This window comes from Ranitomeya variabilis, chromosome 1 (genome assembly GCF_051348905.1).
Source record: "Ranitomeya variabilis isolate aRanVar5 chromosome 1, aRanVar5.hap1, whole genome shotgun sequence".
Lineage (NCBI taxonomy): Eukaryota > Metazoa > Chordata > Amphibia > Anura > Dendrobatidae > Ranitomeya > Ranitomeya variabilis.
Genome location: NC_135232.1, coordinates 1,053,020,752 through 1,053,046,636, shown reverse-complemented (window position 1 = coordinate 1,053,046,636; position 25,885 = coordinate 1,053,020,752). Strand labels below are relative to the sequence as shown.

General features: G+C 42.7%; 1 protein-coding gene across 3 annotated transcripts in view; it reads right to left on the bottom strand.

The window, feature by feature from the left end:
- Positions 1-25,885, bottom strand: part of TEC (tec protein tyrosine kinase) — a 126,993-nt gene that overhangs the window by 10,397 nt on the left and 90,711 nt on the right. For all 3 annotated transcript variants that reach the window (XM_077279807.1, XM_077279808.1, XM_077279809.1), the window contains 4 exons: positions 23,718-23,889; positions 22,119-22,335; positions 17,798-17,862; positions 7,082-7,200 (listed from right to left, as the gene is read on the bottom strand). In XM_077279807.1, coding sequence (XP_077135922.1) covers positions 7,082-7,200; positions 17,798-17,862; positions 22,119-22,335; positions 23,718-23,889 — 573 coding nt within the window. The remainder of the gene's footprint in view (positions 1-7,081; positions 7,201-17,797; positions 17,863-22,118; positions 22,336-23,717; positions 23,890-25,885) is intronic.

Sequence of the window (25,885 nt, the reverse complement as noted above, 5' to 3'; positions counted from 1 at the left end):
CATGTAGGGTATTGGCGCACTCAGGAAAAAAATGTTTGTTTTAAAAAAAATTTCAACATTTACATGGTAAATGGTAAAAATGTAATTTCTTCTGTGAGGTACATGTGGTGTCAATATGATCACTGCACCCTTAGATGGATTCATTGGGGAGTGTAGTTTGTAAAATGAGTTCACATATAGGGGTTTCTGCTGTTCTGGCACCTCAGGGGCTCTGCCAATGTGACATGCTGCCCTCAAACCATTCCAGCAAATTCTGAACTCCAATATGGCGCCTCTTCCCTTCTGAGTTTTGCACTGTGCTTCAAAAGTAGTATTCCCATACATATGGGTTATCGGCGTACTCAGGAGAAATTGCACAACAAACTGTATGGTGCAATTTCTCCTGTTATCCTTATGAAAATGCAAAATTTTGGGCCAAAATAACATTTTTGTGTGGGGAAAATGTGATTTTTTTTATTTTCACGGCTCAACGTTATAAACTTCTGTGAAGCACCTGGAGGTTCAAGATGCTCACCACATGTGAAAAAAATATATCTTGGTACCGTGTTAGCCAGTAGATAGAAAAATATTTAGAATTGAGAGTCCTCAGTGGTTGATACCTTTTAATGGCTAACTGAAAAGATGGTAACAAATTGCAAGCTTTCGAGACTGCACAGGTCTCTTCATCAGGCAAAGACTAAAACAAATTCTGAAGAATCACATATTTATGCACAACATAGTATAGGAAAAAAAAAACCCTTCCCTCACCCTTTTTTTTTTTTTTTCTTTCCTATACTATGTTGTGCATAAATATGTGATTCTTCAGAATTTGTTTTAGTCTTTGCCTGATGAAGAGACCTGTGCAGTCTCGAAAGCTTGCAATTTGTTACCATCTTTTCAGTTAGCCATTAAAAGGTATCAACCACTAAGGACTCTCAATTCTAAATATTTTTCCACATGTGAAAATACATTCCTTCGGGGGTCTAGTTTCCAAAATGGGGTCACTTGTGGGTTTCCACATTATAGGCTAAAAACAGGACATGGCGTCCACTAATGTTTCCAGGAAATTTTACATTCAAAAAGACAAATGACGCTCATTCACTTCTCAAGTACATTTTTTGTGAAAAAAGTTAAATGTTCATTTTTTTCCACGTTCCAAAAATTCCTGTGAAGCACCTGAGGGTTAATAAACTTCTTGAATGTGGTTTTGAGCACCCTGTGGGGTACAGTTTTTAGAATGGTGTCACTTTTGGGTATTTTCTGACACAGACCCCTCAAAGTGACTTCAAATATGATGTGGTTCCTAAAAAAAAAATGGTTTTGTAAATTTTTTTAGAAAAATGAAAAATCGCTGGTCAACTTTTAACCCTTATAACTTCCTAGTGACAAAAAAAATGTTGGTTCCAAAATTGTGCTTATATAAGGTAGACATGTGGGAAATGTTACTTATTAACTATTTTGTGCAACATATCTCTGTGATTTAAGGGCAAATTCAAAGTTGAAAAATTGCTAAATTTTCTCCAAATTTCCATTTTTTTCACAAATAAACACAAGTCATACCGAAGAAATTTTACCACTATCATAAAGTACAGTATGTCACGAAAAATAAATCTCAGAGTCAGTGGACTCTGTTAAAGCATTCCAGAGTTACCTCATAAAGTGACAGTGGTCAAAAATGTAAAAATTGGCCTGGTCATAATGTGCAAATCACCTTCGGGGGTAAAGGGAAGCTATCAGAAAATTACCTATTTTTTTTAAATCAGATTTTGTGTTACATATATTTAAAAAATATATATATTCCAGTCTTTACGTAAGCGTGCCATTTTTACACTAACCACTGGGGCTTTTTTAGACTCATGCTTTCTGTCCTGTCATAATTCCTTTCAGGAATGTTCTGCAACCTCATTATCATGAGAATTGGAGCTGCTAACACAGGAAGAGAGATACGATCGGCATCACTGAAACTTGGTGGGATGACACATATGCTTGGAATACAAATCTTGAAGGCTACAACTTATTTATAAGAAACAGGATTAACAAGAAGGGAGGAGGTGTTGCAATGTACTGTATGCTAGGAAAACGTATATCGCCACAGAGATCCAAGCTTCAGAGACTGGTAGCTCTGTAGAAACTGGGTAAGAATTCAAGGAGAGAAGAACAGAAAGGACACTATTGTAGGTGCTTACTATAGGCTACCTGGACACAGTGAAGCAATGGAATGAAACTGAAAAGGAAAAGATACTTATTAGAAATTAGAAAAAACTTTTTGACAATGAGGGTGATCAATGAGTTGAACAGGCTGCCACAAGAGGTGGGGAGTTCTCCTTCAATGGAAGTCTTCAAAGAGATGCTGGACAGATGTCTGTCTGAGATGGTTTTAAGCATCCTGCATTGAGCAGGGGGTTGTACCAGATGACCCAGGAGGTCCCTTCCAACTCTTTGAGTCTATGATTTTGCAGTGAGAAATAAGTATTTGATCCCCTACTAACCATTAAGAGTTCTGGCTCCTACAGACCAGTTAGACGCTCCTACAGACCAGTTGAGAGGCAGGATTACAGTGACATGTAACTCCTCTTTACACAGCTGGTAACATTATAAACTGTTAAAAAAAAGTATTTAAAAAAAAAATAAAAAAAACAAAAGTTCAAATCACCCCCCTTTCGCCCCAATCAAAATAAAACAATAGAAAAAAATCAAACCTACACATATTTGGTATCACCGTGTTCAGAATCGCCCGATCTACCAATAAAAAAAAGAATTAACATGATCGCTAAACGGCGTAGCGATAAAAAAAATCAAAACGCCAGAATTACTTTTTTTGGTCGCCGCGACATTGCATTAAAATGCAATAACAGGCAATCAAAAGAACGTATCTGCACAACAGTGGTATCATTAAAAACGTCAGGTCGTCCCACAAAAAATAAGCCCGCAGATGGCCATATTGACGGAAAAATAAAAAAGCTATGGCTCTTGAAATAAGGGGAGCGAAAAAAGAAAAATCGAAAACAGCTCCAGTCATGAAGGGGTTAAAAACCGTACGTGATACAGACTTTTGGAACACATATTGGTGTTCAGCATATCAAAATCTATAAGATGCAATAAAATTTTCTCAGGGGACAAGAACTTCCCTGAAATTTGTTGCGCAGTGATAATCTGTGTGTTTAGAATTATAACAGAATATTATAATGTTTCGTTTCATTTCTCAAAAACCTTTCATGATAGGAAAAATCTGGTCATTTCTGAAATCAGCGTGAAAAAAATCAGGAACATTCTAAATTGTCCGAGGGACAAAACCTTTGTAACACAGTGTAACACAACCCTTAAAGAAAAATAATTTTATCATTTTTTATAATAGAAAAGAATGACAAAAGACTTAAAACATATATTTCCCTTTAAAAGGTAATGATTTTCTGCTTCAATGCGCAAAAAGGAGAAAACCCGGCACTATTCATAATTCACAAGACTTGAAAGGTTAACGGCCAACGCCTCGCGATTATTTGGGAACTTAGTTCGTGAAATGCGGAACTCTCTGTCCCATAAAATGTCTTTTATTGCAGAATTTGTATACAGAGGCTTTCAGAAAACCAACGGCAACTAACTTGGTATTGCGTTATAATAATGCCCACTCCTATTACCTATAGTCAAAGTTGACCAGCAATGAGATACGCGTTCAACACGAGCCAAACAAATTAAAACACAAGTTTTACTTTTGGAAAAGACATTGGACAGAGTTAGAACCAAACAACAAGGGGATCTTCTTAAAAGTGCTGATTGGGATAGAAAAACGAAAGATCAAAAAAGGTTTATTTTCAATTTCAGGTTCGGACCGCTGAATAACCTCATCCGTTCAGCTATTCATAAAAATTGGCATTTATTGAGCTTTTACAAGGCTTGGTCGGAGGTTGTGTCAAAAAAACAATGATAACGTGTAGGAGATGTTTGAATTTAAAAGATACGTTGGTCTATAATGGTTTCAAATTGGAGTCAAATAACTGGTTAACAAAATACAGAGTGTGCGGTAGTTTGAAAGGGAACCTGTCACCAGAAATAATGCTGTTAACCTGCAGATAAGCTGTTAATTTGCAGGTTAACAGCGTTATGGTGCTGCCTGGCCCCTGCAGGTAGCCGAATGCATCAGGGAGAAAATGCTCTTTATTATCCGCTGTAACCGCTCCCTCATCCCTGACTGACACTGGCTCTACATTGTGGCCTGCTGTCAGTCAGTGCTGTCAGTCAGTGCTGTCAGTCAGTGCCGGGGGAGCGTTTACAGCAGATAATAAAGATCATTTGCTCCCTGCTGCATTCGGCTACGTGCAGGCGCCAGGCAGCATCATAACGCCGCTAACCTGCAGATTAACCGCATATCTATAGGGTAACACGCTTATTTCTGGTGTCAGGTTCCCGTTAAATGCGGGGCTGTCCCTTTTTGTAAGTACCGTGTGATCTGGCACACATTGTGTCTCTGACTTTATCTCATGCAAAACTCAGTTTGTGGTTTATGCCGTTTACTGTCCCTGCGGTTTCTTTTACATTGGCAAAACTATCAGACCGTTAAACGTTAGGTTCAGAGAACAAATGAAATCAATCATGTCGGGAAAGAGTTCCGCAAGACTCAAAGCATCTATGCAAATACATCAGTCTAATTGTGAAGTTTTAAGATTTGCAAGGAGAGCAAGTGTTAATCTTCCGCATCAGTGAGGTAACAAGTAACAAGAAGTTACTTCTTAGATGGGAAGCCAAATGGATTATAAAAAAAAAATCACAAGGACCACTGGGTTTTAACAGTTTGTGTTTGAACCCACTGAAGCAGCATTATGTGCGAAACCTCCGTTGTTCATCTCTTGCACCTGCTTTCTCCTGTATCCATTTTTTTATGATACTGCAATAAAAGATGTTGTTATGGGACAGAGAGTGCCGCCTTTCCTCTTGTTAAAGTTTCATGATTTTCTATTTCCCTTCCGACTTCCTTCATTATAATTTATTCCAATGAGAAATTTTTCAGCGGCATCAAGGAACCAAGCGATGAAGCAGCTTCCTGGTGGTGAAAAATGAGCCACACAGCCCACAGCTATATACAATGGTGACACATATCACATCAGCAATATAGCACTTCTGACACCACCTGCTATAACAGTAAGACGTTTCATTTCTTCTTTATACAGTAAGTACTGTTTTCTTAATAGAGGCTACCTCACTATTACAAAGCAGAAAAGTTTTACTATTGACACGGGTCATTGTAGCCAAAATTAAAATGGGGATTTATGGATTGATGTTTAGGTTGTGCTCAAAATTGTTTTTCTTTTTCTCTGTTTCTTATGTTCGTTTTACTTGTCATGCCATTGCATTCTCATACCTTATGTTATTCCTTTGCCCATAGCCATATAATGTGAAACTTTATAAGTTGCATTTTGGTGCACATATTGTATATATTTCTTTTAGTAACTTTACAAAAAAAAACAATTTGTATAAGTTTTTGTTTGGGTTATTATAGTTTGGATACTAAAATTTATAATACTAATTTAAGAAAATAATTTGTACATGGCTGTTTGCATTACTTTTTACATTTTTTTCCTTTCCTTTATTAAACATTTATGTACTTATTAAAAGCTTGCTTACTGTCTAATACTTTTATACTGATGATTAGTAATGAGGGAGTATACTCGTTGCTCGGGTGTCCTCCGAGTATTTGTTAGTGTTCAGAGATTTAGTTTTCATCACCGTAGCTGAATGATTTACAGCTACTAGCCAGCTTGATTACATGTGGGGATTCCCTAGCAACCAGGCAACCCCCACATGTACTCAGCCTGGCTAATAGCTGTTAAATCATTCAGCTGCGGCGATGAAAACTAAATCTCCAAACACTACCTAATACTCGGAGGACACCCGAGCGTGCTCGGGAAAACCCAAGCAACGAGTATACTCGCTCATCACTACTGATGATCTATCCCCAGAATAGGCCATCAAATCAGATCGATGGAAGTAGGACACGGGGTGGCTCTACAGCGGTTATCACCGTCAGCGGTGGCCGGATGGAAATTGTACAGAGATGAATACCACAGCTCCATAAACTGTTTTGGTGGCCCCAGGAGCTGATCTGCAGTTCCCCCACCAATCAATCATCGATGGAAAAGTAGTGGATGGGATGACCCCTTTCAAGGAGTTGTCCAGAGAATATACTAAAATGCCAAAGGCAGTTAAAGAAAGACAAAAACGTTCCACCACACCACAGCAAGACCAGCTCTAGCCTCACCTCCCGTATCCTCACCCATCCCTTGTAGACTGTAAACCCTGCCGGGCAGGATTCTCTCTCCTCCTGTACCAGTTGGTGACTTGTTTTGTTCAAGATTATTGCATACCCTTTTTCATACGTAAATCGCCATGGAATAAGTGCAAGTGCCATGGAATAGGTGCAAGTGCCATGGAATAAGTGCAAGTGCCACGGAATAAGTGATTTATACTCCCTGGTCCAGCTCTTTAATTATAGGAGAACATTCTTGGTCATAAAGCAAATTGACATTGATGGAATTAATGAAATTGAAGGTAGAGAAATCTTTCATTTTTCAGTTTAGGGAGTCTGTCAGCACAAAACGACAATGCAAACCAAGCACAACAAACTCTTCTTTTCCACATATCTTCATCCTTTATTCCTTGATTGAAAGTTTTAGTTTTATGGGAGTTGGAGGAGGGCAAAGACAAATGGAAAACATGTAGGTGGGAAGGTTCTCTGAACTGTAAGGCCAAGCCAATAGCGCACCGAGCGCTTGTGCTTGGTTTGAACAGTCATTTGGTGCTGACAGCGGACTCATTTTAAACACTGCAACTAATTGACAGATTTTGTCAGTATACTCCTGGTTTTTGTCAGTACATTTTTTTTAATAACTTGTATTATGCCTCTACAATAGCTTAGCCGATAAGAAGCTCACATACCAATGAAAAAAACTGTCATTTATAGCAGACGAATGGTGGAAATAATCCTGCATTTCAGTAACTAAAGCAAGACTGAGATCTAGACATCCTGCTTATCTGCACATATCCACGCTGCAGCCAAATTCAGTACCCCAGGGTACAATGTGGATCAATTCTGCTAATGACATTATCTTACCGAAAGACCAGACATCTGATTTGCTGCTAAATTTGCTGTAGTTGAACACTTCAGGGGGCGACCATTTTACTGGAAACTTGGCTCCACAGGAACTTGTGTACTGATCATCCAGAACATACCTAGTTTTAGTACCAGAATAGATATGGATAACATAAATAACATATAATAATGCAGAAATCACCCAATCTCTAGGAATAGAAAGACACCTCAGTACTCCATCAAACTGCATTGGAAATTGATAATATAAGTATTTGACACCATGAATATAGTGTTCAATCATTGCAGTCGTATAAATGTCCGATGGCAGCTTCTGGAAAAGTATAAGACTAATAATTAATAACTATGAAAAAAATATCCAAAAATACAAGAAAAAAAAAAAAACATAAAAAAGGAAGTAATTATGACATTTATTTTCCAAATGTTTTCAAAATATACCAGTCCAGGCATGACTGACATCTCCACTCCCAGCTGACCATGCTCTATGTCACTACCAGATATAAATGGACGCCACAGGACTGTCAAACATGCCTGGTAGGACAGGTTTGGAGACTGGCCCGCCTACCTGACTCTTCCTGACAGCAGCTCCGCCCTGATGACTCATCACTGGTAATGAACACACGGAGGCACGTTTGGCAACATTGCCAGGTCATGCTAGCAGCTTGGGGAGCTAAAACAACCTAAAAGGTTTTACTAAAGTATTATGAGCAGAAACATTTTCTGTATCCCTAAATTGATGGTGCTGTACTGTTGGTGAGAAGTGGTGATAGAGAGAATGTAGTCTTATCTGGAAAGCCCGAGTCCAGACTCCGGAGCCTTTAAGAATCCAACAATGTTATTCTTTGGTTTATCATTGGAAACCATTAGCTATTGACACCAATAACATGGTAATAATAATTGCACAAAGGTTATGCTGGGACTTTTAGTACCACATTAGTGCTGAACAACAGCATGTGCGATACAGATACGGTAAGTCAAAATGACTGCCTGCCTTGCAGACAATTTTTATTTTTTTACATAGGAAAAAAAAACAAAAAACATTTTTTATAAAAAAAAGATATTGTTATATTACATATGTTTTACTGCAGTTTTTTTTTTACAAGCACTTTTCTGTCTTTTTTGATTTTGAGACATGTTGTACTTGCAATTTTCCTGGTGTTTTCAAAGTCCTATAGGGAGACGCCATAAAAATAACATCGAAAACAAGACTGTGCACTGTGTGCGAGATTGGCCTAACAAAGCTACATGCCATGGTCTGTAGAGTAAGTCATTGTTGTGGGAAAAAACACAGGAGACATTTCCCGTCCGATCCGGGGACTCTAAGATCAGGATGTAATTTTAGACTACCACAATCATCTCACAGATAGACCCTGCAGTCAAAAATAGATGACATTCAGCTTAACAAGATATCTATATAAAAATAAAACATCATAGATGCGGACACAGATTATTAGAACTACAACTGCTTTATCTAACCATGGAGCAACAGCCTGAACTAAATATGCCTCGTTAAGAAATGGTCCTTTCAGGGCCGGCTCCAGGTTTTTGAGGGCCCCGGGCGAAAGAGTCTCAGTGCCCCCCCCCCCTTTAACACATACCACGATTCATGATCGCATATAACACAGCCATGTAGTATATAACACAGCCCACGTAGTATATAACACAGCCACGTAGCATATAACACAGCCATGTAGTATATAACAGCCCACGTAGCATATAACACAGCCACATAGTATATAGCACAGCCCACGTAGCATATAACAGCCCATATAGTATATAGCACAGCCACATATTATATAACACAGCCCACGTAGTATATAACACGGCCCACGTAGTATTTAGAACAGCCATAAAGTATATAGCACAGCCCACGTAGCATATAACAGCCCACATAGTATATAACAAGGCCCACGTAGTATATAGAACAGCCATGAAGTATATAGCACAGCCCACGTAGCATATAACAGCCCACATAGTATATAACACGGCCCACATAGTATATAGAACAGCCATGAAGTATATAGCACAGCCCACGTAGCATATAACAGCCCACGTAGTATATAACACGGCGGCCCACGTAGTATATAGAACAGCCATGTAGTATATAGCACAGCCCATGTAGCATATAACAGCCCACGTAGTATATAACACGGCCACATAGTATATAACACGGCCACATAGTATATAACACGGCCACATAGTATATAACACGGCCACATAGTATATAACACGGCCACATAGTATATAACACGGCCCATGTAGTATATAGAACAGTCATGTAGTATATAGCACAGCCCATGTAGCATATAACAGCCCACGTAGTATATAACACGGCCACAAAGTATATAACACGGCCCACGTAGTATATAGAACAGCCATGTAGTATATAGCACAGCCCACGTAGCATATAACACAGCCATGTATATAGCACAGACATGTAGTATACAGCACAGCCCCCCTCCCCCCAAGAATGGCCCCATAGTCCAGTACTCACTGTTATAGTTGCAAAAAAAAAAAACACTCCTCACCTCTCAATGTGCCCGCGCTGCTCCCTGCTCCGGTCTTGGCAGCTGCCGCTGCACTGCCTGACACACAGCGAGTGCGCGAAGACGTCATCGCGCACCCGCAGCGGCAGTTTCAGGGCAGAGTGGGGAATGATGGGAGAGGGAGCATCAGGTGACGCTCTCTCCTCCATCATTTGCTTTGAACTTTACCAGTACACGCCGGTATAGTCCAATGCGGCAGTGGGGGAGTTGGGGCGCTGGCGACAGGGGGCCCCCCTGCCTCACAGAGGCCCCATAGCGGCTGCGTGATGTGGCGCTGAGGGCCCATGGGGGAGCGTGGGCCCTAGGCAGCTGCCTGCCCCTAACGCCGGCCCTAAATGGGCCCCCCTGTCTCGCTAGGGCCCGGGTACGCCGGGTGCTGACGCCGGCCCTGGGTCCTTTAACCGTGACCAATCACACTAAAAGCAATCTGTAATCACAAAAATGACTGTTCAAAACAAGCACAGGTGCTCGGAGCAGATTCACACCCTCAGTTCCATGTTTTCCATCTACCTCCAATCTCTGCTGTCTCCTGAAAAGCCAGATCTGTCAAGTAAAGAAGCACATGGTTGAGACAGATGGGAAACAAGCAGGTGGGAAGATGCACTGAACTTTTTGGCCCCGCCATGGTCAGGGTGGATTGATTTAAATCACGCCGATTTAAATCATGATTTAAATCACGATTTAAATCAAAAGATTTTTTTCTATTTAAATCGGATCGATTTAAATCATGATTTTAATCATGATTTAAATCACTGATTTAAATCAAAAGGTTTTTTTTAATATAAATCACGATTAAAATGAGAAGTGAGAGCAGTGCGCATGTGCGCCCATAGTTACACGGACGAAACTAGGGGCAACGATCTAACGCCAGGGTGAGGGGGGGACCCCAAAGTAAGTAAAAATCTTTTTTGTTTTACTATATGGCAATAGGTAGGTGTTTAAAAGCAGCATGTCTTAATTGTATAAACTATTAATAGCCTCCACATTTTGTTCATACTGCCCCTTTAATTCCACACTTCTAGCTTGGTTTCACTTTTGGTTTAGTTTCTTTTTCCATTCAGTTGACATGCCCAAACTTGTTGGATAGTCAGCAGTACTTGGCTGTAGTAACAATCAAACTTCATAAGTGATCTGTGTGAGCCATGGCAGGTCATAAGAGAGACCCTATTTGGGTTCATTTTGTTGAGATGCCAGCAGCAGATCTTGGAAAGAAAGGTGCAAGAGCAAAGTGCAAATACTGTCAAAAGGATATCCAAGGACTTGTTTGCCGTTTGAAATGACATTATGAAAACTGCAACCAGAAGGGAAATGAAGATGTTGATAGTGAAGTGTTTCTTTGGTCATCTTCATCACCGCACTTCTCATGATGTTGCCTCATTCACGCCACCAGGCCTTGCATCTCTTTGTTGCATCGTTTGCATTTTGCACGCATGCCTGCCTTACCGATAGGCGAAGGAGCTTCATTAAAATATTCCCAAACTGGGTCTCTTTTACGGCCTGCTGCCATTATAAGGAAAGAATGTAATAAACCTCAGATCGTACACACAAACAGATCCAGACTTGTCTGTCTGTGGCTATGCTGCAGTATTCTGCTCAAAGTTTCACTTTCATTTTTTTGTCTGCTTGCCCTTCCTCCTCAAAACACTTAGATTCACATTCTTCTTGTGTTGTGCAGATCTATTCCACTCCAAACAATCAGAAACATATTGTCTAACTTCTTGGACTTGGCACTGAAGGGGTTGATTCTGTATTCATAGGTTTGTAGAACAATAGGATTAAGGTCTTTTTCTCAACTCTGTTCATGTTGTAACATTTTTGCCATGAAGAAGAGGCTGGGACCTCTGCGGAGTCAAATTCAGTTTTGAGAACTGCGTAAGTAAAGCGAGCGTCTGTGATAATATAGGAGAGAAACTGCCCACTAATCCTACAGAAACCTCTGGAAGAGCATGGCATTGTGAATGTTACACATATACAGCCTTTATTCTACTGAGTTAAACAACTCAGCTTTATCTCATGATGGAAGAACCTTTGGATGGTAAAATATTTTCCTCAAAAAGCAGTTTATTGAAAAAAATCCGATTTAAATCAAAAAAATCCGATTTAAATCAAAAAAATCAGATTTTTTTGATTTTTTTTAAAAAACATTGATTTTTATCCACCCTGGCCATGGTGAACAAAGGTGCTTGGTTTCCACAGTCATTCTGTGCTGACAGAGTCCATTTAACTGTTTGATGACAGATGCATACTACAGTGTGCTGTCATCACTGGACAAGTTGCAGCCGCTTTCATGAGATTCCCTTGCAATCACCTAAATGTAGACATATCTACCTGCAATCAAGACACTAAATAAAAGTTTGCTCAAAAATTTTACTTTGTGCAGGAGCATAAAGCCATCAAAGGCGGCAAGTACATTAATGACTACTAGTATGACAAATATACCAGTAACCATTTCATTGGCATGGGGTGGAGGCAAGAAACTGCAGTCCAAAAAGCAATTACTAAACGGTCTGATTCGGTGTTACTGTACCTGCCTCCACCTTTACGCAGCAGCCGATTACAATTGCTGGACTTCAGAGAAAAGCTGGATTCATACATTTCCCACGAGGCAGTAAAGTTTGGGTCAGGAGACTGGTGGTCGGTCTCTCTACATTGTGGTCCATATACGGATTTTATGAAACATGTTGCCTAGGGTTAGGGCAACAGGATTTTAATGAAAGGGTTCTTTTATAGGGATACTCTCGAGTTTCAAAGCTGTCCCCTTATCCACAGGATAGAAGATAACTTACCAATCACTGGGAGTCCAACCATTGGGATCCCAACTGATCCTGATAAAAGGTGCTTTGAATAGCCCTATGTAAATGGTGCGGTGCCCGATTGTAAAGTGCTGCAGAGTGGTAGTCGTGACTGAGCTGCTGTCCGGAGGTGCTCAGGCACTTTACAGACAATGGGTGTCCTAGTGTGCTGTAGGGTGTGGGGTGAATCACGCTCACTTGTAGGCCGCAGGTCTGCCTCCAGGCTTCCGTTCTCTGGAGCTGCCACACACAATACATGGGACAGCAGGTTCTTTGAAAACAGTCAAACTTTTACTAATCAGTCCAAGTTCATCAGGTGTGTACAGGTGGGATAGGGCACAGCAATGTAGACTTCATTCCTCCTTCTTAGCACAACTCCTCTTCAGTGCTGTCTTTAGCTCGTCCTGGACTAACCCCATGCTCACTGTTTCCATCAGTGTCAGGGATTTCTCGTCCACCTCGGCAGTGCACCCGGGACCAGCCATCACCTTCAGTCTATGCGGGTCCCTGTGTATCTTCCCTGCGCTGCAGAGGACACAATGTATTCGGCAGTCCCTATGCCATACCTAAGGCTCTGGGACAGGAGCGACCGCTCGGGATCCCAGTAATGCCTCCCACTGACTGGAACAAGCGACACATGCTGCCCCTAGCAACCCACCACCCCACCTGAACATAAACCCACTCCACACTTCACTGGCTGACACTGAAATCCCTCTAACCAGGAAGCGCCCCCTTCTTATCAGCACTAGTGCCCCCCACTGGGCTAATCCTATTCTTAACCATTTCATATCTTAATGCTAAGCTATTCTATATCCTATGCTGTCCTAAACTTATCCCATGCTATATTCACACTATGCTCTAACACTCGATATACTGTACAAAACCTAAGGACAGTATTCACATAGTGTGTCTGTCGTCTGCAGGGGCAGGAACGGGGTAAGACACTCCATATCCCTACATGATCATGCAATCTGCCGCTCCATTCATTCTTAATGGGAGCGGCAGATAGTCGAGTACTATGAAGGGAGCAGCAGTGTGCTTGATTGATCACCTCTAAATGTACCCTGTGCTCTTCAGAGCCCAGATTATCAAGATTGTGGAGGTTCCAGCAGTCAGACTCAGAGCGATCAGGAGGTTATCATCTATCCCATGGATAAGTAACAACTTCCAAACTTGAGAATACATCTTTAACATAAAACTGTATTTAGACAATAGGTCATTGACTCATTATATAATTATTGTTTCCCTTAAAAGGATATTCCCATCACGGAGATCCTATCGCAATATGTAGTAGATGTAATAATAATATCAGCAAATACTTTCAATTAGAAATGAAGTATAGTTCTTATGATTCTCTATGTTGCTTACCCAGTAAACAGGGTATTGCAGCAACTTACGTATCCATGATTACGACCACTAACAACTAACTAACTGTCACTATATGAGTGGTCGTTACCATGGATACCTAAGCTTCTGCACTGCCCTGCACATGGTAAGGGACATATGCAATATCCTCTTTTGCAATGTCATAGTCTTGAGCACAATTTTTAAAGATTGGCGTGGTGTAGATCAGAAAGATAAGTGAAATTCCATTTCTGCTTCTGTTTTCTTTATAAGTGGCAGTGACATACAAATAATCTGCTACCAATGAAAATTCTGTATCCAAACAACTCTGTACAAGGCGGGGACACATGACTGGAGGAAGGGGACAGTAAAATCCTGGAGTTTTAGGCCATGTTCACACTTTGTGGTTTTTACCGCGGAACCGCTGCGATTTTGATGCTGCGGGTCCGCAGCAGTTTCCACTGCGTTTACATTTACATGTAAACCCTATGGAAACCGCAAACCGCTGTGCACATGCTGCGGGAAAAACCGCGCAGAAACGCAGCGGTTTACAACCCGCAGCATGTCACTTCTTTGTGCAGAATCGCTGCGATTCTGCACACATAGGAATGCATTGAATCGCTTACTTCCTGCATGGGGCTGTGCCCACGTTGCGGGAAGTAAGCGAATAATGTGCGGGTGGTACCCGGGGTGGAGGAGAGGAGACGCTCCTCCAGGCCCTGGGAACCATATTTGTGTGTAAAAAAAAGAATTAAAATAAAAAATCATGTTATACTCACCTCTCAGCGCTGCACGCGGCCGGCCGGTCAGAGTTGCTGTGCGAACAGGATCTGCGGTGACGTCGCAGTCACATGACCGTGACGTCACGAAGGGTCCTTCTCGCACATCATCTTTGGAACCGGACCGCCGGGTGCAGCGCCGAGGAGATCGGGACGTCAGATGGTGAGTATATAAACTTTTTATTTTATTTTAACATTACTATTGATGCTGCATATTGCTGCATATGCAGCATCAATAGTATAGGCGGAAACCCGCAGCGGAAACCGCGGAACAAACCGCGATAAATCTGCAGGGATAACCGCAGCGGTTTTGCCCTGCAGATTTATCAAATCACACTGCAGACATGGCTGACCTCTCACATAGTGATGGTGTTATACCCCACATGTGATGTCTGCAGCTTCTCATAGTCCTGGTGTGATGGTGAAAGTGGGGAGTGTGTGACAGGAGGAGCAGCACAAGGACAGGCATTTTACTCTGCTCAAGATGGAGTATCAGGGAGGACTCGTATTACACAGGGATGAGAGAACCCGAACCGGAAAGTTCCTAGTGTCCAGTACCGAACACTGAACACAAATATTTTACTGTATGTCCGGTTTCCTGTTCGGATTTGCCAGTCTAATAAAGCTTGTTGAAATGCTGCAGCGCAGCCAATCAACAAGATTTTACATTTTGGGCTCTTCAGGACCCATCACAGCAATGGCAAATATTGGCATGGCTGCAATTGGCGGGCGCAGCGTGTGACCCATCCTATATAAAGGCCGGATCACGAACGCCGCCGCCATTAGAGCAATTATTACCATCCACCTTCGTGTCTCCCCTATTTCCTCATAGATTGTAAGCTTACGAGCAGGGCCCTCATTCCTCTTGGTAGCTGTTTTGATCTATGTGTTTATTGCAATGCTGTAAAGTCTATTGTCTGTACAAGTCCCCTCTAAAATGGAAAGTGCTGTGGAATATGTCGGCGCTATAGAAATAAAATTATTATTATTATGATCTCGTTGGTTTAGGGATAGAACGCATCTGGAGTGAGAAACAGATTCTGATTGCACACTCTGCCAACACAAAGCTGAGTGTACTCTGTAACCCCTATATATGCCATTTCTGTGGTAAAAGCCGTTGTGTGCACTCTGCACCTCGAATCTGTGAGAGTACTGTTCTGTAAGCCGCTGTGTGCACTCTGCACCTCCCATTTGTGAGAATATTGTCCTGTAAGCTGCTGTGTGTACTCTCCAGCCCCCCGCCTGCCCCCTGTGGGAGTACTGTCCTTGAAGTCGATGGGTGTACTCTGCACCCCCCCTGTGGGAATACTGTCCTTTAAGTGTGTGTTTTCTATTGGTCTGAAAAATAAATAATTGGCATGAGTTGTCTCATTGCTATTAGTAGGCCCCAAAAATTATTTTTCAGACCTGGTGTGAGTATTCTAGTAGTTTTGTAAATCCATCAGCGGTGTCTTTGCCATTTCTAGGCCCCAAAACTAATTTTTCATGGGTGGTGTGTGGTTTTTATGAGTCTGAGATATAAATAATTGTCATCAGCCACCTATTTGCCATGTTTAGGCCAAAGACATAAGGATTCAGGACCGCTGTGTTTTTTTCTAGTACTGCTGCAAATAAATAAATCTACTTTTCCACCATCTCTTTGCAAGTAGTGTTTACAAACTCAACTTCCAAAAATGAGGAGAGAATCAAATAAGGGACGTGGACATGCTGGCGTAGCTGCTGCTGATGGTGGTGTGGGCATTCTCTACGTGCACAATTACAACACATTCCTCTGGTGCACGCAGGCGACAGGATGTTATGCGTCCTTTCTTAGGCCCAAATACTGCTGCACGAATGGTGAGGCCACAAGAGGGTGAAAAGGTGTTAGATTGGATTCCTGAGAGCAGCTCCATTTTTTTCGCATTATCCTGGTCACCAGCTGATATGCGACATACCAACAAGATGGATCTCCACCTTGAATATGCTGGAGAGATTGTGGGAGCAGCAACGGGCAATAGTGGAGTTTCAGCTGCAGCAAGTCCGGATGAATCGCACTACAGAACAACATCACTTCAACACCAAGGAGTGGGCCTCCATGTGGGACATGTGTGTCATGTTGCGCTGCTTTGAACATTCCACCAATATGATCAGCACTGATGATGCCATCATCGGTGTTACTATATCACTTACAGCTCTGGCAAAAATTAAGAGACGACCACATCAAATCCCTGTCATGGGCAGCCCAATCTCCAGACCTGAACCCCACTGAAAACCTCTGGAATGTAATCAAGAGGATGATGGATAGTCACAAGCCATCAAACAAAGAAGAACTGCTTACATTTTTGAGCCAGAAGCAGTGTGAAAGACTGGTGGAAAGCATGCCAAGCCGCATGAAAGCTGTGATTAAAAGTCATGGCTATTCCACAAAATATTGATTTCTGAACTCTTCCTGAGATAAAACATTAATATTGTTGTTTCTAAACGATTATGAACTTGTTTTCTTTGCATTATTTGAGGTCTGAAAGCACTGCTGTTGCTTTTTTTTTTTTTAATTTTGACCACTTCTCCTTTTCAGAAAAAAAATACAAAATGTATTGCTTAGAAATTCGGAGACATGTTGTCAGAAGTTTATAGAATAAAAGAACAATTTACATTTTGCTCAAAAATATACCTATAAAGAGAAAAATAAAAAAAAATGAAAATTTTGCAGTGGTCTCTTAATTTTTTCCAGAGCTGTATATGCCTGCTGGAAAAAAACAATTCAGGCCATGATGGATGAGGTGGTGGCACAGGAGGAAAAGCAGAGCTAATTCACTCAGTGGTTGTCGTCCCCACATGGTTCGGAGGGTTGGTTACTGTCCCAACATTGGCCAGGTACCCAACGGTACAGGCAAGGGACAGATGGGGTGAATGGAGATGATTGAAGGACGATGATGATGATCAACTGTTTTTACAGCAGGGTGGCACTCAGATCAGCTCCCTGGCATCACTGGAGAGCAGCAGGGGGGATACAGAGTACCCCCACCATATACCTCCCACCGAGGACAGCTGGTTGTGGTCTCTGGCAGCCTGGCACACATGCTGCAGTCTCTGCACTGTATAGTACATTATATGGTATATTGATAAATAAAGCCCTCAGAAGATGGCCATGAAAAATCAATTGAACTGCTCACTTTCCAGCCACTTTTTGTGTGAGCTGCAATCAACAGGATCACTGTGGTTTTCATTTACTTCATATTAGATAACCCATTTAAGAAAATTCACACTGTAACTTCTTACCTTGTCATTCCAAAATCAGAAACTTTTACTATTCCAAGATCATTGACTAAACAATTTCTGGCAGCCTGGAAAGAAAACAGATAAATGCTATGACCGCCATGATAACATACTGTATATCGGAAATAAGCGCTAAATATAAAGTAGTAACATGGAGAAATTCTCAGCAAAACATGTTTGGCTAATGGGGACCGAAGGCAATGTAAAGGATCTTATAGTCGCTAACTAAAATTCCAATATACTTGTTTACTTGCAATAACATAATGATTCCTGTACAGTCACACAACTGGCCCAGAGAGAAGTGTAGGGAGGGCTTGTGTGAAGGGTCAATAACATTAGGTCCTACATGATGGTGAAGGGGGAGAGCAGAATGCCAATCTGCCAGAATAAATAGATCAGTGGTCCTCAACCTGTGGCTTGTGAGCTCCTTGTAGCTCACAGGCTCCTGTGTGGCACACCGCTGATGAGCGGCTCACAGACCCTTTATAAGTGGCTCACAACTAATGGGTGGCTCACTGACCCCTGATGTGTAGCTCACAGCTGTTGAGTGGTTCACGGCCGAAGGGTGACTCACAGGTTTTTCAAATGGATCACAGCTGATGAGTGGCGTAGAGCTGATGAGTGGTTCACAGGCCCCTGATGGGTGGCTCATAGCTGACGAGTATCTCATGGCCCATGGGTGGCTCATAGCTGATGAGTATCTTACGGCCCATGGGTGGCTCATAGCTGATGAGTATCTCACGGCCCATGGGTGGCTCATAGCTGATGAGTATCTCACGGCCCATGGGTGGCTCATAGCTGATGAGTATCTCACGGCCCATGGGTGGCTCATAGCTGATGAGTATCTCACGGCCCATGGGTGGCTCATAGCTGATGAGTATCTCACGGCCCATGGGTGGCTCATAGCTAATGAGTATCTCACGGCCCATGGGTGGCTCATAGCTGATGAGTGTCTCACGGCCCATGGGTGGCTCATAGCTGATGAGCATCTCACGGCCCATGGGTGGCTCATAGCTGATGAGCGTCTCACGGCCCATGGGTGGCTCATAGCTGATGAGTGTCTCACGGCCCATGGGTGGCTCATAGCTGATGAGTGTCTCACGGCCCATGGGTGGCTCATAGCTGATGAGTGTCTCACAGCCCATGGGTGACTCATAGCTGATGAGTATCTCAAGGCCGATGGGTGGCTCATAGCCTATGAGTGTCTCATGAACGATGGGTGTCTCACTGCAGTATACTGGAGGCATTATTATTTTATAAAGAGAACTTTGGAAAATATTGCAACAGTCTCAGAATTGACTATCAGGCCTCTGTCACACCAGCTCTATTACCCAGCACCTCATCTTTATGTTTGATTGAAAGCCTCTATGCTGAGTGATTTCAAGCAAATAACCTGTCAGTCAATCAGGAGGAAGCAGCACTGGGCAGAGAATAGAGCTGATGTGTCATAGGCTTGGGAAGAGCTTCCATGTGCCAAAAGCGCTTCAGTCTCATTTTCATATCTCTTCAAACATTGATTTCTCAGTAACGAAGGAACATGCTGCTCTGAGTAACAGAGGAACATACTGCTATGGAAAGGTATTGCTGGATTTGTGTTTGAAAGAGCTACATGTGCATTTATATAGTTTGGATGTGAAATCCTGCTAACAGATTCCCTTTACATGAGGTGGCAAAGGCTAGATTATGGCACCGGATCTCATATGAGAATATTTCTATTTATGATTTTTTTATTTATTTTTTTTTTTGGGGGGGGGGGGGGGGGTTGCTACATATAGATTCCTTATATAGCCAACTGGACATAAGTTGGGCAGCGCTGTGTAATTGGAGAATTATATATCTTACCCACTGCTCCAGGCCATGTTGTGGTTTCTGTTTTTCGCCAGCCCCATATTCTGTGTCTCTGCTCTCTGCATGCTTCCTGGCTGTGTGCACAGGGGGGCGGCGCCTGAACTCTCTGGTTCTTATAGGAATCAGGTGCATCTGTCTAATCTGTTCCTGACCAATTACCAAAAGGCCTCCAGTATTTAGTGCAGCTCCACCCAGTGGACTGGGCCTGTGCAATGTGTTAACTCAGTTTGTGTTTTGCTTCTGAGCTGCCAGGCCTTGCTTTGTGTCTTGTCTTCTCTGAAGGCTGTTCTCCTTGCTTTGCCTTGTATTCTTGTCTGTCTGCCCTCCAGGAGGCTGTATATCCTGGTCCCTGTGTCTTTGTTCTTGTACCTTGTCTTGTTCCATTACCTTGTCTGAACTTTACCTCTTTACCTGTGCTCCGCACTCCTGCGGTTCTGCTCCGTTCTACTCTGCTCCGCTCCTGTTGCTGCAGTAATCTCTTGCTGCAGCTCCTCTCTGCATTCCTTGCGGTTCCACTCTGCTTAGGCTTCGTTCACATTAGCGTCTTTGGGAGCAGCGTCGTCGACGGATACCGACGCATGCGTCATGCGCCCCTATCTTTAACATGGGGGGCGCATGGACATGCGCCGGTATGCGTTGTCAAGCGTTGTACGACGCATGCGTCATTTGGGCGCACCAGACAGGGCGCGGCCGACGCTACATGTTGCATTTTTCCTGCGTCAAATTTCCAGTAAACAACGCATGCAACGCACTTGCGGCGTAAATGCGCCAAAAAACCACATTACTGTCTATGTAAAACGCATAGGGCGCAGGTGCCTGCGTTGACTCGCATTGTTCGACGCATGCGCCTTTTGAGTAAAAAGGCGCATTTGACATGCGGCTATCAGTTTGACATGCGTTTCGGGTTGCGTCGACGACGCTGCGCCCAAAGACGCTAATGTGAAAGTAGCCTAAGCTTCTGTTGCTGCGCTATCTCTTGCTGCTCTACCGCTCCTATCTGCAGTCTTGCGGTTCTCTTCCTGTGTGAACAGGTTCCAACCTGTTCCTTCATACTCTTTTCCTTCCTGCTTGTTTCCGTACCTGCATCTCCTGTGTGAACAGGTCCCAACTTGTTCCTTCATACATCATATCTGTACCTGCACCTCCTGTGTGAACAGGTCCCTACCTGTACCTTCATACACCACACCAACCTGCCCTGTGTCTCTGCCGTGCCTGCCAGTCCTGTGTCTCTGCCAGCTCTGTGTCTAAGCGTTGCCAGCCTACTCGTCTGAGTTTCATCCATGCTCATCTGCCAGTCCTGCCTGATGCCCGCACCAATCCTGTTGTTCCTGTTTCCCAAGTGGGATCAGCAGCCACAGCCAGACACCACCTTGGAGTAGCACCTGGCAGCTGCCTGCCGCACAAGCCTGACCTCACCATCAGAGGCTCCAGTGAAGACCAAGGCCGCTGTCATAGTCACGCCCCTTCCAGGGTAGTCTGGTTCGTAGTACAATGGGGCCACAAACCCCCCGAGCTCACGCCCACCAGTCAGGGCATGAGCGTGACACAACTGTTCTAGAAAAAGGATGAGCTCTCCATGATTGTCAACATATATGACAGAATGCATGAAAAACTGATTCTTTAACATAATTTATAATAGCGATTATGCTTTTTATCTCTATGCTGAAGACAGTAATTGGTATCTATTCTCTATGGTTTTATGCCAACATTAGATTTTCCTTTTCTAATAACTGGAGTCGTCTCACTTTGCAAAACTGTGCCTTGATTCATAAAGCATAAGAAGCAAACCACATCATACTGTGCAACATTTCTTTACTTCATTTGCAACATTTGCAAACTAATACATATTATAAGTTATTTTAAAGTGGATCTGTCATCATACAATGCAGCTGTATGCAATGGCAACATGGTATTGGGACTGGTCACCTCTTTATTAGGCAAAATGCCCACAAATGTTGCTCGTTTGATGACTCATATTAGCCAAGCAACACATCGGACACAGGACTTTGGGAGGTTCTAACCACGTACAAGGGTCGGTATTAAACTAGTGGGGATTAAGCACTAATCTAGAACTCACCTAGATCTATAACTACAAATAATAGATATAATCACAGACATTTTGTAAAATCTGGAAACTTTTGGCCATCATCATAAAAAAAAAAATGTATTCTGACCAATAGTCTGAAAAGTTGAAGCTTCACTTTAGGTCAAATGGAGATCACTTTAGGTCAAATGGAGATTTCTCATCGGGAGGTGAATGGGGCCGGTGGCTTCACCACTACAGATAACTCCAGGCCAATGTGTGTGACTGACATGTATCGTGCACTCATTTAGTAAATTAGGACAGGTGCACAATACCTGCCAACCTTCCCGGGAGGGATCTGTAAGCGTGAAGTCCATCATTAAGGAGCGCAGTATGACACCTTATGTAAAACACATTCTCTCCATGTAAATTTCACTATTATGATAGGATTACCAAGTCACGGTGGATGAAACTGTTACTTTCCAGAAATTTCATGGCTTCGCACACGTCCTGACACATGCTGAGCAGAATGTCCGGATTGAACTGTCCATGTTTTTGGCGGAGGTAATTTAACAGGCAGCCATGTTCCATGAACTCAGTCACTATGTAAATCGGCCTCTTCTCTGTACATACACCATACAGCTGCACCAGCTTTGGGTGTGCCAGTTTCCTAGAAGAAAAAAGCAAGAAATAATATATTCGGTGCATTTCAGTCAGCTATAAATTACCTATAGTAATAAAGAAAAATGGACGTTGTAAGTACAGTGCTTCTATAGGCCCGGGTTGTGTAATGAAAGAGTCATGTCCAACAAGTCATTAGTATGGAGACGGCCAATATGATATTATGCGAGTTAAAACAGCCACAAATTTGGCTAAGGCCCATCATGTAGAACAGTGTTCCCCAACTCCGGTCCTCAAGAGCCACCAACAGGTCATGTTTTCAGGATTTCCTTAGTATTGCACAGGTGATGGAATTATTGCCTGTGCAGGTGATGCAATTATCACCTGTGCAATACTAAGGAAATACTGAAAACATGACCTGTTGGTGGCTCTTGAGGACCGGACTTGGGGAACACTGATGTAGAATAACAAGGTCTAAAACCGACAGCTGGAATACCACATCTGTCATTGCCATAGAAATGCGTGTAGTTTTTTTGTGCGTGTGCAAATTTAACACCAAGTTGTATAAACTTTCCAGATCATTAGATGGCAAAAGCGCTACACTTCACTACAGATCTAGATGAGCGGATCGATTCTTGGGACTCTGGTCCAGGATCCAGGTCAGTAATACCAGGCAGCTAGATGGGAGGCCCGTGAAGCTCTTACCTTCCATCGTCCCTGGTGCGGCATTTGATTTTTTTCAGAGCTGGCATGTCATCTCTGTGATGTGACGCTGCATCCTGGCTAATCAAAAGGTATCACTGACCAGAGACCCGCAAATGAATTCACTCATCTCTAAGTACAGATCCTTCATAACTATAACTCCATCATAGCGGCACAGTCGATCGTTTTGTATTTCATTCAATTTTCACATGCACGTTATTAAGTCCTATGTAACACTATAAGGCTCCAGTGGGACAGTTAATTTTCCACGCTTTTTCCATGCTTTACTGCTACTTGTACACGACTATGTGTAAAGGATTTACAAGAAATCTTGAAACCATTAAAAAAAGTGAATTTTTTGTGACTTTTGTAAAGTCGCTTGCAATTTTTTTCCCCGTAAGTAAGTGCACAGATGTTGCGGTAGAGGTTTCCATTTTCTGCAAAACATATATTTTTTTATTTTTGCAAAATGCTAAAAACTTTATTAAATCTTCCGAGAGACTGAAAAGAGTAAGATCACATGTAGCAAAACTGTTCAGAAATTTCTACAACTGTCCCATTCAGACGCACAACAGGGAAAGTTCCTGAGGCAAATCTGCTGCTGTATGTGAACAGGACGTAAAAAAGCAAATATGCTTCACATGCTTCCAGTTTAACTAATTCTGTAAAAACTTCCAAGGTTGTCACGTTACATATATCTGATTTAAGTAATAATTGCAGATTACACACATCATAACTTTAGCTTCCTCTATGAAATCCTCTTCGGACATGGCCCCCTCACGAATGGCTTTGATGGCTACTTTGTACTGTGCTCGCCATTTCCCAAGACGTACCACGCCAAACAGTCCACTTCCAAGCTCCTTCATGAATGTAAGGTCAGAGGGGTTGATTTCCCACTTATCTGAAAATAAGTAGATCAGATGTGAACATTGATAAGCAAGCAAGATTTTTTGACAGTAACTCCAAAACATAAAGTAATTCCCAAAAATCGCAAACTAGTCCACATTATTATCATCTTCTTTAACCCTGCTGTTGTCTTCGGTCAAAAATGACCGATTTTGAACTTTAATATTTTTTAAAATATTCAAGATGCAGTTCTGAAACTTGTGGTTGATTGATTTATCCTCATTTGAGGGGTTCTTACTATGCGTATTTTTATATATTTTTTTTATGTTTACTTTTTGCTCCACAATTTTTTATACACTTGTACTCTTCGGTCAAAAATGACCGATAGCCTTTTATAGTGATCTCCAGCCATTTTATGAGTAAAATAAAGGAGCTATAATCTCATTTTGGACTATAAATTACATCTACTACTATTTATCAATTTATTTAGGTCCTTTTGGTCCATGCAGATTTACACATACATACATTTTCTCATTACAATACTGCTGATGGATTACCTTCCAGTATAGTTACCGTATTTTTCCGACCATAAGACGCACTTTTTTCTCCAAATTTGGGAGGAAAGTGTGGGTGCGTCTTATGGTACGGATGTAGCATGTGGGGAGGGGGGCAGCAGTGAGTGGGATCGCACTGTTATCCCACTTCAGGATATCCCCGCTGCCCGGAATCAGGGCTGGGAAAACCACCTGGTCCCGATGATTAAGTGCAGTGAATATTCATTAGCGTCTCCCCGCCCACCGATCAGCTGAGCGGTGAGCCTGGAGCAGCAAATGAATACTGCACTTAAGCAGGGACACACATGGCTTCCTCAGCGCTGATTGCTGCAGCAGCTGGGGAGATCTGTGTGTCCTGGGGAGGAGGCAGCAGCAGCAGCAGGGGCCAGAGCAGAGAGGAGATCGCTGTATACCTGCCTGCCATGCCTGGATGCCGAGTGCTGTGCACAAAGAGGACCTGTGTGATGTCAGGAGTGGGCGGGCTGGAGCATCACATGGCAGCTCAGAGCCCTCCCTCTTCTTGACATCATCACAGGTCCTTCAGGCTCCCCACTAGAATCTGCAGGCTTCCTCAAAACCTGTGCTGTGGAGAGGCAACAAGAGGGAGGGCTCTGTGTGTGCAGCCATGGGATGCTTTTACCTCACCACAGTGTGGCTGGCTGCCACAATTAAGAGGTTAGTCTACAATACACAATAAAGCACTCTGCCACTCCTGTGGTGAACTATAACTCCCAGCATGTCATAGGATCTGCAGGACATGCTGGGAGTTATAGTTCTCCCATGGGATTTTTAAAGCAGCACTCCAGTGTTATTTTGCAGTGCTGGAGCGGTGCTTTCAATATCAGCCCTGTGCCCATACCTCCCATCTTTTGAAGATGGGAAAGAGGGACAAAGTTTGCGGCGCGCAATGCGCGCCGCGGCAAATTTTAGGCCACGCCTCTGACCACACCCATATCCACATCCCAACCACACCCATTCTGCACTGCTGATCATACTGTTTCATATACAATAATTATAAACAAAAAAACTATGGCTACACAGTGCTCCATACTGTATAATGGCCACATATGATGCTTCATACTGTATAATGGCCACATATGATGCTCCATACTGTATGATGACCACACATGACGCTCCATACTGTATACTGGCCGCACATGATGCTCCATACTGTATAATGACCGCACATGATGCTCCATACTGTATAATGACCGCACATGATACTCCATACTGTATAATGACCGCACATGATGCTCCATACTGTATAATGACAGCACATGATGCTCCATACTGTATAATGACCGCACATGATGCTCCATACTGTATACTGGCTGCACATGATGCTCCATACTGTATACTGGCCGCACATGATGCTCCATACTGTATGATGACAGCACATGATGCTCCATACTGTATAATGGCCGCACATGATGCTCCATACCGTATAATGACTGCACATGATGCTCCATACTGTATATTGGCCGCACATGATACTTC